This window comes from Temnothorax curvispinosus, unplaced genomic scaffold (assembly GCF_003070985.1).
Source record: "Temnothorax curvispinosus isolate PA1 unplaced genomic scaffold, ASM307098v1 QBEX01006738.1, whole genome shotgun sequence".
Lineage (NCBI taxonomy): Eukaryota > Metazoa > Arthropoda > Insecta > Hymenoptera > Formicidae > Temnothorax > Temnothorax curvispinosus.
In genome coordinates, this window is record NW_020216518.1 from 1,394,815 (window position 1) to 1,407,467 (window position 12,653).

The following is a 12,653-nucleotide window of genomic DNA, read 5'->3' on the forward strand; positions in this document are numbered from 1 at the left end:
TTAGTCGTAGGGCAGGGACACTTGCCACCAGAAATCGTAGCCTCTGAGGGAGAAAATCAAATTTCCAGCGGAATTTTCATTACTGACAGGTATTTTCTTTATTTTTTTTTACAATTGATAAGATAATACATTACGTGTACGCGGAATACATTTTATTAGATACATATTTTTCGCTTCTGCAGGTCAATTATGCAAGGTAAAAAAGAAAGTCTAACTCTTTTGTACTATCCGCCGGAAGAACAAGATCAAGAAGCCGTTATTCTATTCGAATTGGGACCATCTACTAATGCCTGCCCTCAAGGATTATGTATGTATAACATTAATGTGAATATTCTAACTTCAAAATCGGTTTGCATTGTACACTTTCTTTTTTTTTCTCTAGTTGTAGTTCATATGACATGCAATAATAATAAACCTATATTTCTTATTTTTTCGTCGATATTACATAAAAAATTGTTCGTCATTTTTTAATGTCCCACAATGCAAATTACAGTCAACATTAAAACATGTAAAGACACATAGGAAGTTATCCGTAATTTTAAACACTTAATGTTTTACATAGTCATTACTATATATATAATAATTATTTCTTTAATAAGGACTCATGCTAAATTAAATTGAATTATAATAGTGACTATAATTCCATTTAATTTACCTACATCACGATTTAAAAAATTTATATTTAATAATTGTATTTCTCTTATAAATACAATTATAAGATATAAACTATTAATATACATATATATGAACTATTGATATACATATTTATGTACATTATCTTAAAATTATCTTAAAATTATCTTAAAATTATGAGAAATATCTTTTTAAACAAAATTAAGGGGATATTTTAATTTGAAAGGTAGTAAAAAAAAGATATTTTTGTACTTAAGAAAAACCTATTCTTAAAAATCTATTCTTAAAATATGGCTAAAAGAACATGCAAAGCTTAGCGTTATTCGCTTTTTACTTTAATTATATTCTACATTTTGCAAAATTTAGTCTCCGCCTCAGTAACAATTTTAAAAATTTCCATTTTAATGCGCTTTTGTTCTTTTTTCGGTAAACTTAATGTAGAATGGCACATACTACGAAAAAATAATTCAATACTGTCCGGCCGCGGCGTAACGGTGTGGACGGGCAGTGGTGAGTCGTGTCCTACGTTCGAGGGAAGTTCCACAACGTTTATTGTTTCAGAGTTGGGCACAGGCTTTATTCTAGGACGACTGCCAACTTTTGTCGCAGCCGCCTCACCCAATACCGGTTTTCTTTTACGTTGCACATTATAGTCACTTTTCATGCCCTTCGCCAAGCACTTCTGAAGTCTACAATACTGACAATGATTTATGCGGTGTTTGGTAATTTTACAATTTTTGCTTCCTCGACACTGGTAGCCCAGCTGCTTGCGCATGCTGCGCATAAAAAAGAGCCTGCAACCCTCGCAGGTGATCGCCCCGTAGTGCCTACCATTGGCTTTATTCTCACAAACTGCACATAGTTCCAAGGGCAGCTCTAAGCCTAATGAGCCGCGAACGTCCTTTGCTGACTTCACCTCAACGTTGACATTTTTTTGTTCGGGTTCTATCACCTTGATTGTGTATGTTTCATCCATTTTTTGATTATCGAAAATTGAAATTCCTTAAAATCTCCTGACTTATTCCTTATTTCTGCGACAAAGAATATTATACCATAAAATATATACTTGTCTAATCTTGAATCAATAATTATTACTACTCAAGGAAAATCTACAGTTATCAGGCAATGAAGCCTAATGTAAAAATCTAATTAAGTTTTAAATACTATTATTGTCGTGACATATCTGCGTAAACTATATATTATACATAAAATAGTCATACCAAATAAAAGTTCTTATTCCTAAAATGAGTCTATCCAAAGTTTCGTTGAGACCTTCAGTGGTATAAAATTCACAATGAGAATGTCACTTTTGTGTTGGACAAATTTGGAAGTGTGTCCTTGGAGGGGGAGGATTTTGAATGTCAACAATGTATAGTTCTTAAGATGACTTATAACCGACGAAGACAACGTTCAACAAAACTTCTCATCGACGCTCTTACCAAGAGTCGAATAACAACGACACAAGTGGAATCATATTCGACTTACGAAGAGTTTTGAGTGGTATTTGTGGTGCAACGTCATCATCCATCCTTCATCACATCACATCGATTACAATCGTCATACTCACCAAACGATATTTTAGGCAAGAAAGCGAGTATTGTGAAAACGCGTGAAAATTTCGGCAAGTTTATTGAATATTAAATAAATAAATATAAATATTAAATTTATTTATTTAATAAATTTATTCTTTAATAAATTTGTATAATAATTTGACAAAGGCTAGTAATCACAAGGCTTCTAGTGAAGAGAAAGAGAAGAAAGAAGAAAAAAATCAGAAATTGCTTTCTAAATTTCCTAACATTCGTATGTACACTTTCACTATGATAGAGCCGGAAATTTACGAGAAAAATGTAATTCGTTTGTCTATGTATTTCTCGTTATTTTATTCTAGGAATAGGCATCAACATATACAGGACATTTGGCAAACGCGTGTTCAATTTCGAGAGTCTCTAACACAGAATTACGTATATATTACGCGATTTTTAATAAAAAATTATATACTACATATATACATATTATAATATGTACGTACGATTGATAACTTAATTTGAGATAAATTTGACAATTTAATTTCAAGAACGAAGTGGCACGATGCTCTCCCGTTTCGTAATACATTATATGTTTGCTTCATTGTCATTACTGATATTTCGTTAATGTGAGATCGGCGTTATCGACCCGATCGGCGGATCCTGCCACTTAAATTCTTCTTGATAGGTGACGTAGGCTACCCAGTAGCAGACGTTGAGTAGACCGAAAGACGCGGGGAAGACTATCCGCGCCACCCTGTCGATGTAAGACACGCTGTTTATGTGCCTCCTCGACATACGATCGCCGCATTTTCGATAGTTGCTAGCCGCTTCTCGTTGCCGGCGACGCCTGGCAATTTTAGATATTAATTATTACACATCTCTTTTATGTAGCTATATTATTAATAAAAAAGTAATATAATAAATGAAATAAATAAGAATATTACGTTAAAACATGTACAAGATATTTTATAATTAAAATAAATTGAAGTAAAAAAAGAGGCTTGCAAAGAATCAAACTCATAAATTAAACAATAAGTTAAAGGGCCATGAAGCTTATTAAATTAATAACGCAAATACATTCAGGTCTTCATCATAAATTAGTCGTTAAATTGTATAAAAGATAAAAAAAGATTTTTCTTTGAAATTATCCTCAGCGTTATTTGCTGTTAGATATTACGGATTAGTACAATTAAAATGTGACGCTTGTTCACACGGAGCAATTCATCAATACTGCAGCGCGTGGGAGCGCGTGGGTATGTTACTGATATTGTTGAATGTAATGGTCATATGTCTAAAGACTATAAAGAGTAAACAAAAAGGTATGATAAAAATAACTACATAAATAAAACAAGTATCGAATGTGCATCAACTGCAAGTCAACTTTACAAATGAGCAAAGTGACTCTTAGTCAGAGACATAACATTGGAACGTGTAATCAAAACTAATTTTGCACCTTATATGCATTAATATGCATCAATATGATGTTATCGACAAAGATCACGTTGGGGTGACTTACACCGACGAAAGGTTTAAAATGACTTAACAAATACAAATAAAAATAAACATATTTTATAATTCATGATTTTTTAATTTTTGCGACAATTTTGCTAGTTTATTTATAAATAATAGAAATAACGCGTAATAATAAAAAAAAATTATAATAGCTATATTAATTAATCTCTTAAATTTTATTAGTCTAATTAAATTAGTCTTTGGCACAATAGAAATCGAATAGGAGATGCCGCAGTGATATCACGTTACTTTATGTTTTTTTATTAACGGGTACGTAATGTACCTGAAAGCATCATCTCCTGCTAAGCAATAAAGAAACTGTCGCCATATCGGTAAAATAAGTTCAGTTTGCGTCTGTCTCTCCATGGTCGACGGTTTTGAAGAATCGGCGACCGTGATGGAATGGCAGGAATCTCTTTCGTATGTGACGCCGTCCTGCCGGAAGTAAAACTTGAATTAACAACTGATATTTCACATGCAATTGATATTAAATTCTAGGAAAAGAACTTGTCGAGAATTCAGAAGAAAATTAAATATTTTAAACCGGACTCCGAAGATCGAATACTTTAATAGATTTACAGGATTAATTTTCCTGCACTTCAATTATTCGTAAATTATATAATTTTCTGTGAATTACGGAAAATTAATTTACAAATTTTTACAGAAAGGCCAGAATACAGAAAATATAAATATCTGTGTGAAAAGGGCGTTTTACATTTTTAAAAATCTCCTGAACTTCTAAGACATGTCTTTGATATTGTTTGGGTGACTTTGTTAACAGTTTTTATTAAAATATCAAGCTAACACTGTATAGTGCGGACATGAGGGAACCACGCTTTCTAGTATTCGTATCGATAATCTCCGGATGAACAGCCTGAGGGCTGCAAGAGATCATAGTGCGAAATGTATCCTCGAACTCCTCGCTCGCGATGCCCTTCCATTCTTCCCATTCTTCGTCGTCCAACGGAATCTCGCCGCTACCAACCTGAAAATTAATCAAAATTAGATTGATATTGACTCAAATTTTATCTTTTTTTTATGAATATTTATTGTAATTAAAGATGCAACAATACTTTTGAATATTGTTTGAATAATCTTTTGTGCAAATGTAGTAATTTTTTTACATACATATGTAAACATGAAACTACGTTTTCTAGCATTCACTTACATCGAAAATACATGATGCAAAGATAAAATAACACTAATTTAATTAAAGATCCTGGAAGATCGCAATCGTTTTCCTAAAATACTTTACTATGTTATAAATTCTCTTATATCTTCTTTTAAGATACAAGGAAGCAACTGAACGGATAAGAAAATATCGCGATTACGCAGAATTATCACCTTCGTGAAGTAATGAACACCCGCGAACTCCAAGAGGGTGGCGATGCAGTAACCGAAACTCATCAATAGAAACCAATCCAGAGCGGTAGCGTATCTAACTTTCGGCAAATCCGTTCTGGAATCGAGGCTTATCGTCGATAGCGTCAAGACGGTGGTGATACCTGTAAAATTTATGACACAGGGTTATCCGCAGGGTCGGGTTTTCCATTTAGACGCCTCAGACACACAGGGCTAGAGCTCGTAAGATTTTCAAGGTTCATAAATGAAAGAAAAATGATAAACAAGTGTAAAATTTTCTTTACGACAAATGATAAATTGTACGAGCGACAAATCATGAAAATGTCAAGAAAAACGACAGAAAGAGATATCTTAAAAATTGATTGTACCTAAACCCACTCGATCGCTTGTCGCCTCGCGATGGATCCAAAAGGATACCCAACTTAGCACGACTATCAAAACGCACGGCACATAAACCTGCCGATGTAAAAAAATTTTTTTATTACGTCGCATCTCGAAGAAAGATAAATTGTTTATCATCTGCGATGAACGCTACGATTTACGCGCGCTTACTTGTATGAGAAAGTATCCGGTGTGGCGTTGCAAGTTGAAAGATACTTGCAATATCGAGAACTCTCCCTCGCGACGAATAAACGTGAGATTTCTGTACGGCGAGCCCATTAAATCGAATTGCGACAGCGTCATTCCAGGCTCGAAGTTTACCGACCTACCTTCCTGCCATTCGTAAACCAGCTGTCCCGATGTGTAAGCATCTGACAATTAGAGAGACGTAACAGCATAATATAGAACAAAATCATCTTTCAAGATATATTAATCTGACAAAATACTGGAAGCATTTGAGAGAGATGCCGAAAACTCTCGTGTCTATTTCAATGATATATATAAATCGTAGAAATATCATTAAATTATATTTAATTACATTATTACGCTATTATAAATTAGATATGTAATAAGCGAACAAATAAATAATTAAATAATTAATTTTCCAAATACATTCCTCTCTTTCCATATATTTATTCTTTGATTGCCAATCCTAAACATTTGAGAATTCGTCAATTAAGAGTATGTCATACTAAAGATGCATCTACTTCGCAAGGATATCCCATTATAAATTCTATGAATATCCGTTAAAGACAATTAAGTAATTAATTAATTATTCTAAGTCTGTTTCCTCTATTTGTCATATTTATTCCTCGATTATTAATCCTAAACATTTGAAAATTCGTCAACGTACACATTCGCCGAATGTATCCTTATGGCATGTCTCACTTGAATATTTCTGTAGCCACGCGAATACCAATGACTAATCTAACTAATCTTATGCAATCTTAAATCACGCATCCCGATTCGAGAAGAGTACCATCACTAGCGCGCCTATAATAATAAATTTCGATATTACGCCGCACCATGGATCATGATGCCAGATGTTATAACGGAAGGTAGAACCATCAGGCACCGTAAAGGAATATCGAATTTATTGCAATCGTAACTTCGACGTGGACGATCGCGAACACTCGCCGAAGGATAATATTGGTGAATGTTATGCACGTGAGGAACAGTATAATGCGGCGTGCGAGGGCATACAAATGAAGTATTATTTGTCCCGGTTTCCTTACATTTCTGTCAGCTTGAATCTCAATTGATACGCCAAGCACAGAAACCATGTATTTCCAAATGATTTGTAGACTTCGATATAAGAGCGAAAAAGGGCCGCGATTTGCTAAACTAAACAAAAATAACACGGGGTACAGATTTCATATCATATCGTGAAAAGTGCGTTTCTGCGCACGAACCAATAAGTGCAATATAAAACAAAAGACTAAAAATAAAAATTATATAATATTTTGTTTCAATTTTGTTTTGATTAAAATTATATAGAATATAATTTTGTCTGGTATCTTTAAGTTTATAATTTAAAATTTCTTCGCATTTTTTTCACTTTGAAAATTAATTTTTTAATATAGTAGGCATTCATCTTTTCAAGGTGCGGCTTTACTATGCGGTTAAAAAATCGATACATACAGCTTCCCATTATTAACGGGCAAGATTGTCGATCCATAGGGAAGTTTCTCAGCTCCATGGGACATTTGGCCTTAATAGTGAGCCTGCATTACGAGACAATAAAAAAGAATTATGACTAAAAATTACTTATGATACTAAAATATTTATTACAATTCTGTTACTTAGTTTTCTATTATCTTTTTATATTATAAGTAAAATTGTGTGTGTACGTGATATTTAAATCTAATGTACATCTAAGGCCTAGTTCCACAAATGTCGGTTAACTTTTAACCTTAGATTAACTCACTCTTCGTCTCTTTCTGACGTCCCTCTTTAGAAAGAGACGAAGAGTGACTTGATTTAAGGTTAAAAGTTAACCGACATTTGTAAAACTGGGCCTAACTCTATCATTCAATTTTATATTATATAATCTACTATGAGTACTTTGAGAACAACAAAGGTAAAATGTTATAATTTCGTATAATATTTTGCAATAGAATGTATTATCAAGTACAGAATTGAACTTCTCTATATTTGTCGATCGTGTATTTCTTTTTTTCGCGAAAATAAAAATTATAGAAATATAATTTTTATTTCCGAGAAAAAAATATACACGTCGACGATGACGTGTATAAAAAGAAGTTCGAAAATATCTCGTATAGGTATCGAAGAAATCGAATTCGATTTGCTACACAGTACGTAAATTTATACGCGAACAAACCTCATGGAATACAATATATCGCCGTCCTGGGAGATCCTTAGCAATTTGTTCGGCACAGTGATCGTGTGCACGTAACTATGCTTGCCGTTGTAGAAGTAGGTATCGGGACGCCAGATCCTTTCGAGCATCTTGATGCTGAGACTGAGAGACTTGATCGGGCCCAGAAAGCTTAGACGCGAGTCACGCCACGATTGCCGGAAATAACAGTCCATCGAGTAATCCTGTAGAAGAATTTTTAAGACTGCATCAAACAGATTTCAAACAGATTCGAAAGTAAAACATGAATTCATCGAGGATGTGTACTATCAAGCAACAGTACACGTGCACCAGTAAACAGGCGATTAGAGATTATCGTTACATGGTTCAGTTTTGATCTTAAATAAATATATTATATATTTTAAGTATTGCATTAGGCTTAAATTTACGAGTTATTTAACATCAACTTTGCATTGAAGATATGATAAACATGAAATTAATAATGAAAAAAGAATGTTAAAACGATGAGATCAGCTAGCAATTATTGTTCCTGCAGTAAATGATTGATTCGTGTTACAATAATTAAAAATTAGTATACTTAAAGTAGCTTGTATGACTCCGTAAAAATAAAAATAAAGAAAGGTAGAAAAAGGGGTAGAGATTTACTGGTGCACCTTCCTCTCTGAGAAGTTTCGAATCTCACCATATCAAGCTCAGATACTGGACCCATACTTCTAATTAAAATATTGGTTTTGACCACTGTGGGCACGCCTGAAAAAAATTCGGAATAAATATATCTCCGTGATTTATGAAATGTCAATATCAGCGAAGAGTTTGAAATATATAGCTCTTTAAAGAGAAAATAGGAATAAGAAATAATATCAAAATGGCGGCGATTATAGGCGACCATCAGATTTGTTATTCGTGTAATTAATTAATTAGGATATGCGCTTTGAACATATATTTAATTTTTTAATTCAATTTGAATATTGCAACAAACATGTTATTAATTCGACATTGTAGTCTGGAGCTAATTATCGATAATTAAAGCGGTTAGGCCACCGTGTACGATCTTCCTCGGCTCTTCAGAATCTAATTATATCCGTTATTATTTTCCGCTGTGTGATGCTGCGATTAGCGCAGGTATAGGGACATAAATGCATGATGAAATAGTTTCAGTATTGTAGAGTGACCGCAGCGCAATTTAGCTTGTATTCATAAAATTAATATCGATATTAAATGCATATGCGTTACGCTTATTTGCGTTCTCTCTAAATCCGAATCAGGGAATAGTAATCTGAATCAGTGACTATTCACTGATTCCTCGACTGATTCAGATTTAAAGAGCTTACATACCTCGTTGTATCCAGCGATCTAATGTCATTTATAAAAATTAATCCTTATCGAATTAATCATTAAATAAAATTTTCTGTGTGTAACCTTTTAAATCTAAATTAAAAATACAACTGACTGTAAGTGTACGTATAATGAATTTCGGGAAAGCGTATCTAATGTCAAAGAAAACAGTAAAAATACCATTGTAAATGCAAAGAAGAAATTCTGCTTATTGTCCAGCACGAAGAGAATACATATAAGTTTACGGAAAAAGCAAACGATCTGTACCAGAGTGATACGCTGTCATCTACTTATTTATGTTTTATGACTTCTGAATAGTAGAAACTCTCATTGAATCGTAATTTGTGAAAAGCATTCCACTCTACTAACTCTTGTTTTTCTTACCTTTACCGTGCGTGGGCAGCTGATTGTTTTCGTAATTCATTAATAGATTCTCGAGGACCATGGTGATGTTCTTCGAGACAATATCGTTCATCGTAGCTCTGGGCATCTTGCTGCTGATCGTCAACGATTTGGACGACAACGTCGCGAGGCTCGATGCCGCTTTGGTTTCGAAAGCATAATAATGGTACTCGTACACAGTGAGTGGCACAAGAATGACGAAACTACGCATATAATACAGAAGCATAAGTTCATTACTCCACCGGCGATGAATTCCGTGCAATATTCTGTTTACGTAGAGAATTAGATGCAAGACAAATCTCTTGCAAAATCGGAAATTCGTATTTTCTTACGAAAATTTAATCTAACTTCGCGGTCTGAAAGTAAACGGTTTATTGCGGAATATTTGCGTTCTTGAATATCTTGCTAATTAATAATAAAATTACTCACACACACAGTTTGATAACTCTGGAATTTCTAACAAACGGAGCGGATTATTGCTGAGCTATTTAATGCAGCAGGACTAGTAGGAGTAAGAGGTTTTGGCGACAACAGTATGGCAATCACTGACTTGAAACACCATGCAAATTATTAGCCAACTCAATGTAAACTGCACGTAACTGCACGTAATTTGATCTTAAGTAAAATCGTCAAATTAAAAGTTAAAACACCATTTTGTTGCTACTTTTAACATAATTGAAGCCATAACCATATTGTGATAACTTAAAGTCGACAAATTAAAATACGGTAATTTAAATAGATAAATAGATGAGAAAGATTGTAACGCGTGATAAAAAATTGTAAATATAAGACATAATATATCTTATACTTGGGTGTCAATGTCTATCAAATTATATTCAATATCATGAATAGATCCTAAATGTCGATAATTGAAATTCATTAAGTATTTAACGAACATAAGTGCACTTTACGGATGGGATTGTGAATGGGATTGTTCACCGTAGAGGTTCCATTTGGTTTTAAAGTTGATATTCTGTCCTACCGAGAGAAACGCATTTCAATCCGTATCGATCACTCGCATTTTAAGCCTAAAGAGAACCAGTTAATACCGCCAATAGATCCCGAGTTTCCAATTTTTATAACGCTTTCGTTGCAACGGGAACAATCGCTTTGCATAATTGACTATGCGTGCGGTATTCTTTAATAACAAATTTAGTCAATTTAATTTAATAGCCTAATTTTTCAAATGCTATCTAATGACGTATTTATTTTTACTCGTATTTTTTTATTAATTGGATCTGATAATATATATTAGTTTCAGATTATATTTTAATTAAAAAGAGAAATATTATGTATCTAATCGCGCAGAGTATATACGCTCTATATTTATATATATCGCCATTTTAATTAAAATGTTTAGAAACATTTTGCACTGTTACGTCAAGCGAAAATCGATGGCGTGTTTCAAAAAGGTGCGCGCGGTATTCGAGGCTTTTCTCCTCGAGCGGCGTAACGTGACATAATAATGACGTTAACGTTACAAAGATGCTACAAGGAGTTATCTAGGGCACGCTACGTTCTCTCTCAGCTCTTATGCCCACATTCCCTATCGCCCTTCAACGTAGCCACCGCGAAATAGCATCGTCCGCGTGCCAGAACTTTGTTCTGGCGCGGGGATCGGGACTATCCGCTACCGATAAACCGCGGCTCGCGATACACGCGTGAAGACATTCGCTCGCTAATCGTAAGTGCAAACGGCATCTTGTTGCTCTCGCGATATCCTCCGAAATCTTTTGCAAATTGTACGGGATTTATAAATTCATATGTCCTATAGTTTTATAACGATAAATGCATAGCATTTGTGTCGGAAACTACGAGATCCTGAATATACATTTGTCAACGAGGCGTATTTTAAATCCGTAATTTTAAATTCAAATTTTAATTCCAAATTTTAAATCCACATCTGGAGGAGACAGGTGCATATGATACGTACATACGTTTCACATTCAATGACTTCTCGGAGTTGTTATCTAAATGTTACATCAACCCTCCCTCCGCATTAGTTTCAATTTTTGCCTCGAAGCTCGGAGCACCGTAACGTATATAATAAAGTCGCAAACGAGATAAACGACGAGCATTGTTTGGAGTTCGGTTTAAGGCATAAAGGCGAGGCCGGGTATCGAGGCGGGAAGGAAAAAATAGACGAGAGTGCCTCTTGTCACTCGCCGATTCAGCAGCCGTGGTCCACGAGGGTTCGCTTCACCTGTTTCGAGAGAACATTACGCCCCGTTACGTCACAATCTCACGAGATCGTATGCGCATTTTGCATCCGATTTTCGAGCCGTTTGAGATGGTCTTCGAGTGGGCCGTATGAAGTTTCGAGTGATGAAGCGAGCCGCGTTTATACGTAAAACGCAACATCGGCATTGTTACATCGTGCAAAATAACATAGCACTTTTAACGGAAAGAAATATCAATATAATAAAATAATAATATTAGAAATAAAATAATCATTACTCTCAAGTAATTACCAAAGAGATGAATGAAACTTCATTTCTATTTCAATCTACAGTGATTATTAGAGAATAATCGCAATGTAAAATGAAAAATTCGTAAGACTATTCCTGTAAACAACTCAATAATTGTGAAATTTACAAAATTTAGTAATAATTAATTAATAAATTTTTGTATTTTAAAGTAAGACGAAAAACGTGACAATTTACCAAAAATAAATTTCCGCTATTGCCTGTCTTGTAATTTTATAAAACGTACCCTAAACGGCGAAATTTCTCTCTTTTTAATAATGCGTTGATGCGTAAACTTTACTTGCGAATAACTTTAATTGCGCTTTTTCACTGTCATCGCTTGCGATGCGAATCGGAACAATTGCTTTCACCAGCGAATTTGCCTAGAAATTTCAATGGGATCAATTTATCCAAAATATATTTCGCACTTTATTTGAAGTTTGTCAATTTTGTGCCTTATTAGTTTACGAAATTAAATATAATTATGGTTACGTTTAGCAGAACGTTTATTTTGCAACTGTTGGAAGTTTTCTGAGCTCAGATTGGATTATTTCTCTAGATCTAAAAGAATAATCCAATCTGAGCTCAGAAAACTTCCAACAGTTGTAAAATAAACGTTCTGCTAAACGCAGTCAATCGTTATGACAATCAATGATAATTGATCAATTTTCTTCTTATGTCAGATCTCTTTTTTTT

At 34.1% G+C, this 12,653-nt stretch overlaps 2 protein-coding genes across 3 annotated transcripts in view; both read right to left on the reverse strand.

Moving 5' to 3' along the window:
• Positions 1 to 964: 964 nt before the first annotated feature.
• Positions 965 to 2,208, reverse strand: LOC112456315 (nuclear receptor subfamily 2 group C member 2-like). Its single transcript, XM_025018769.1, has 2 exons — positions 1,854 to 2,208; positions 965 to 1,664 (listed from the first exon to the last, which is right to left on the reverse strand). Exon 2 carries the CDS (start codon positions 1,607 to 1,609, stop codon positions 980 to 982), a length of 630 nt encoding a protein of 209 aa, XP_024874537.1. The 5' UTR covers positions 1,610 to 1,664; positions 1,854 to 2,208; the 3' UTR covers positions 965 to 979.
• A 153-nt stretch (positions 2,209 to 2,361) lies between these two features.
• LOC112456322 (gamma-aminobutyric acid receptor alpha-like) overlaps positions 2,362 to 12,653 on the reverse strand; it is a 12,266-nt gene continuing 1,974 nt past the window's right edge. The window contains exons 2-11 of one of the 2 annotated variants that reach the window (XM_025018779.1): positions 9,475 to 9,695; positions 8,438 to 8,505; positions 7,759 to 7,979; positions 7,059 to 7,141; positions 5,589 to 5,788; positions 5,405 to 5,492; positions 5,019 to 5,179; positions 4,480 to 4,659; positions 3,958 to 4,112; positions 2,362 to 3,009 (exon numbers count right to left, since the gene is read on the reverse strand). In XM_025018779.1, coding sequence (XP_024874547.1) covers positions 2,784 to 3,009; positions 3,958 to 4,112; positions 4,480 to 4,659; positions 5,019 to 5,179; positions 5,405 to 5,492; positions 5,589 to 5,788; positions 7,059 to 7,141; positions 7,759 to 7,979; positions 8,438 to 8,505; positions 9,475 to 9,695 — 1,603 coding nt within the window. In that variant the 3' untranslated portion in view covers positions 2,362 to 2,783. The remainder of the gene's footprint in view (positions 3,010 to 3,957; positions 4,113 to 4,479; positions 4,660 to 5,018; positions 5,180 to 5,404; positions 5,493 to 5,588; positions 5,789 to 7,058; positions 7,142 to 7,758; positions 7,980 to 8,437; positions 8,506 to 9,474; positions 9,696 to 12,653) is intronic. The other variant, XM_025018780.1, reaches the window with a different exon arrangement.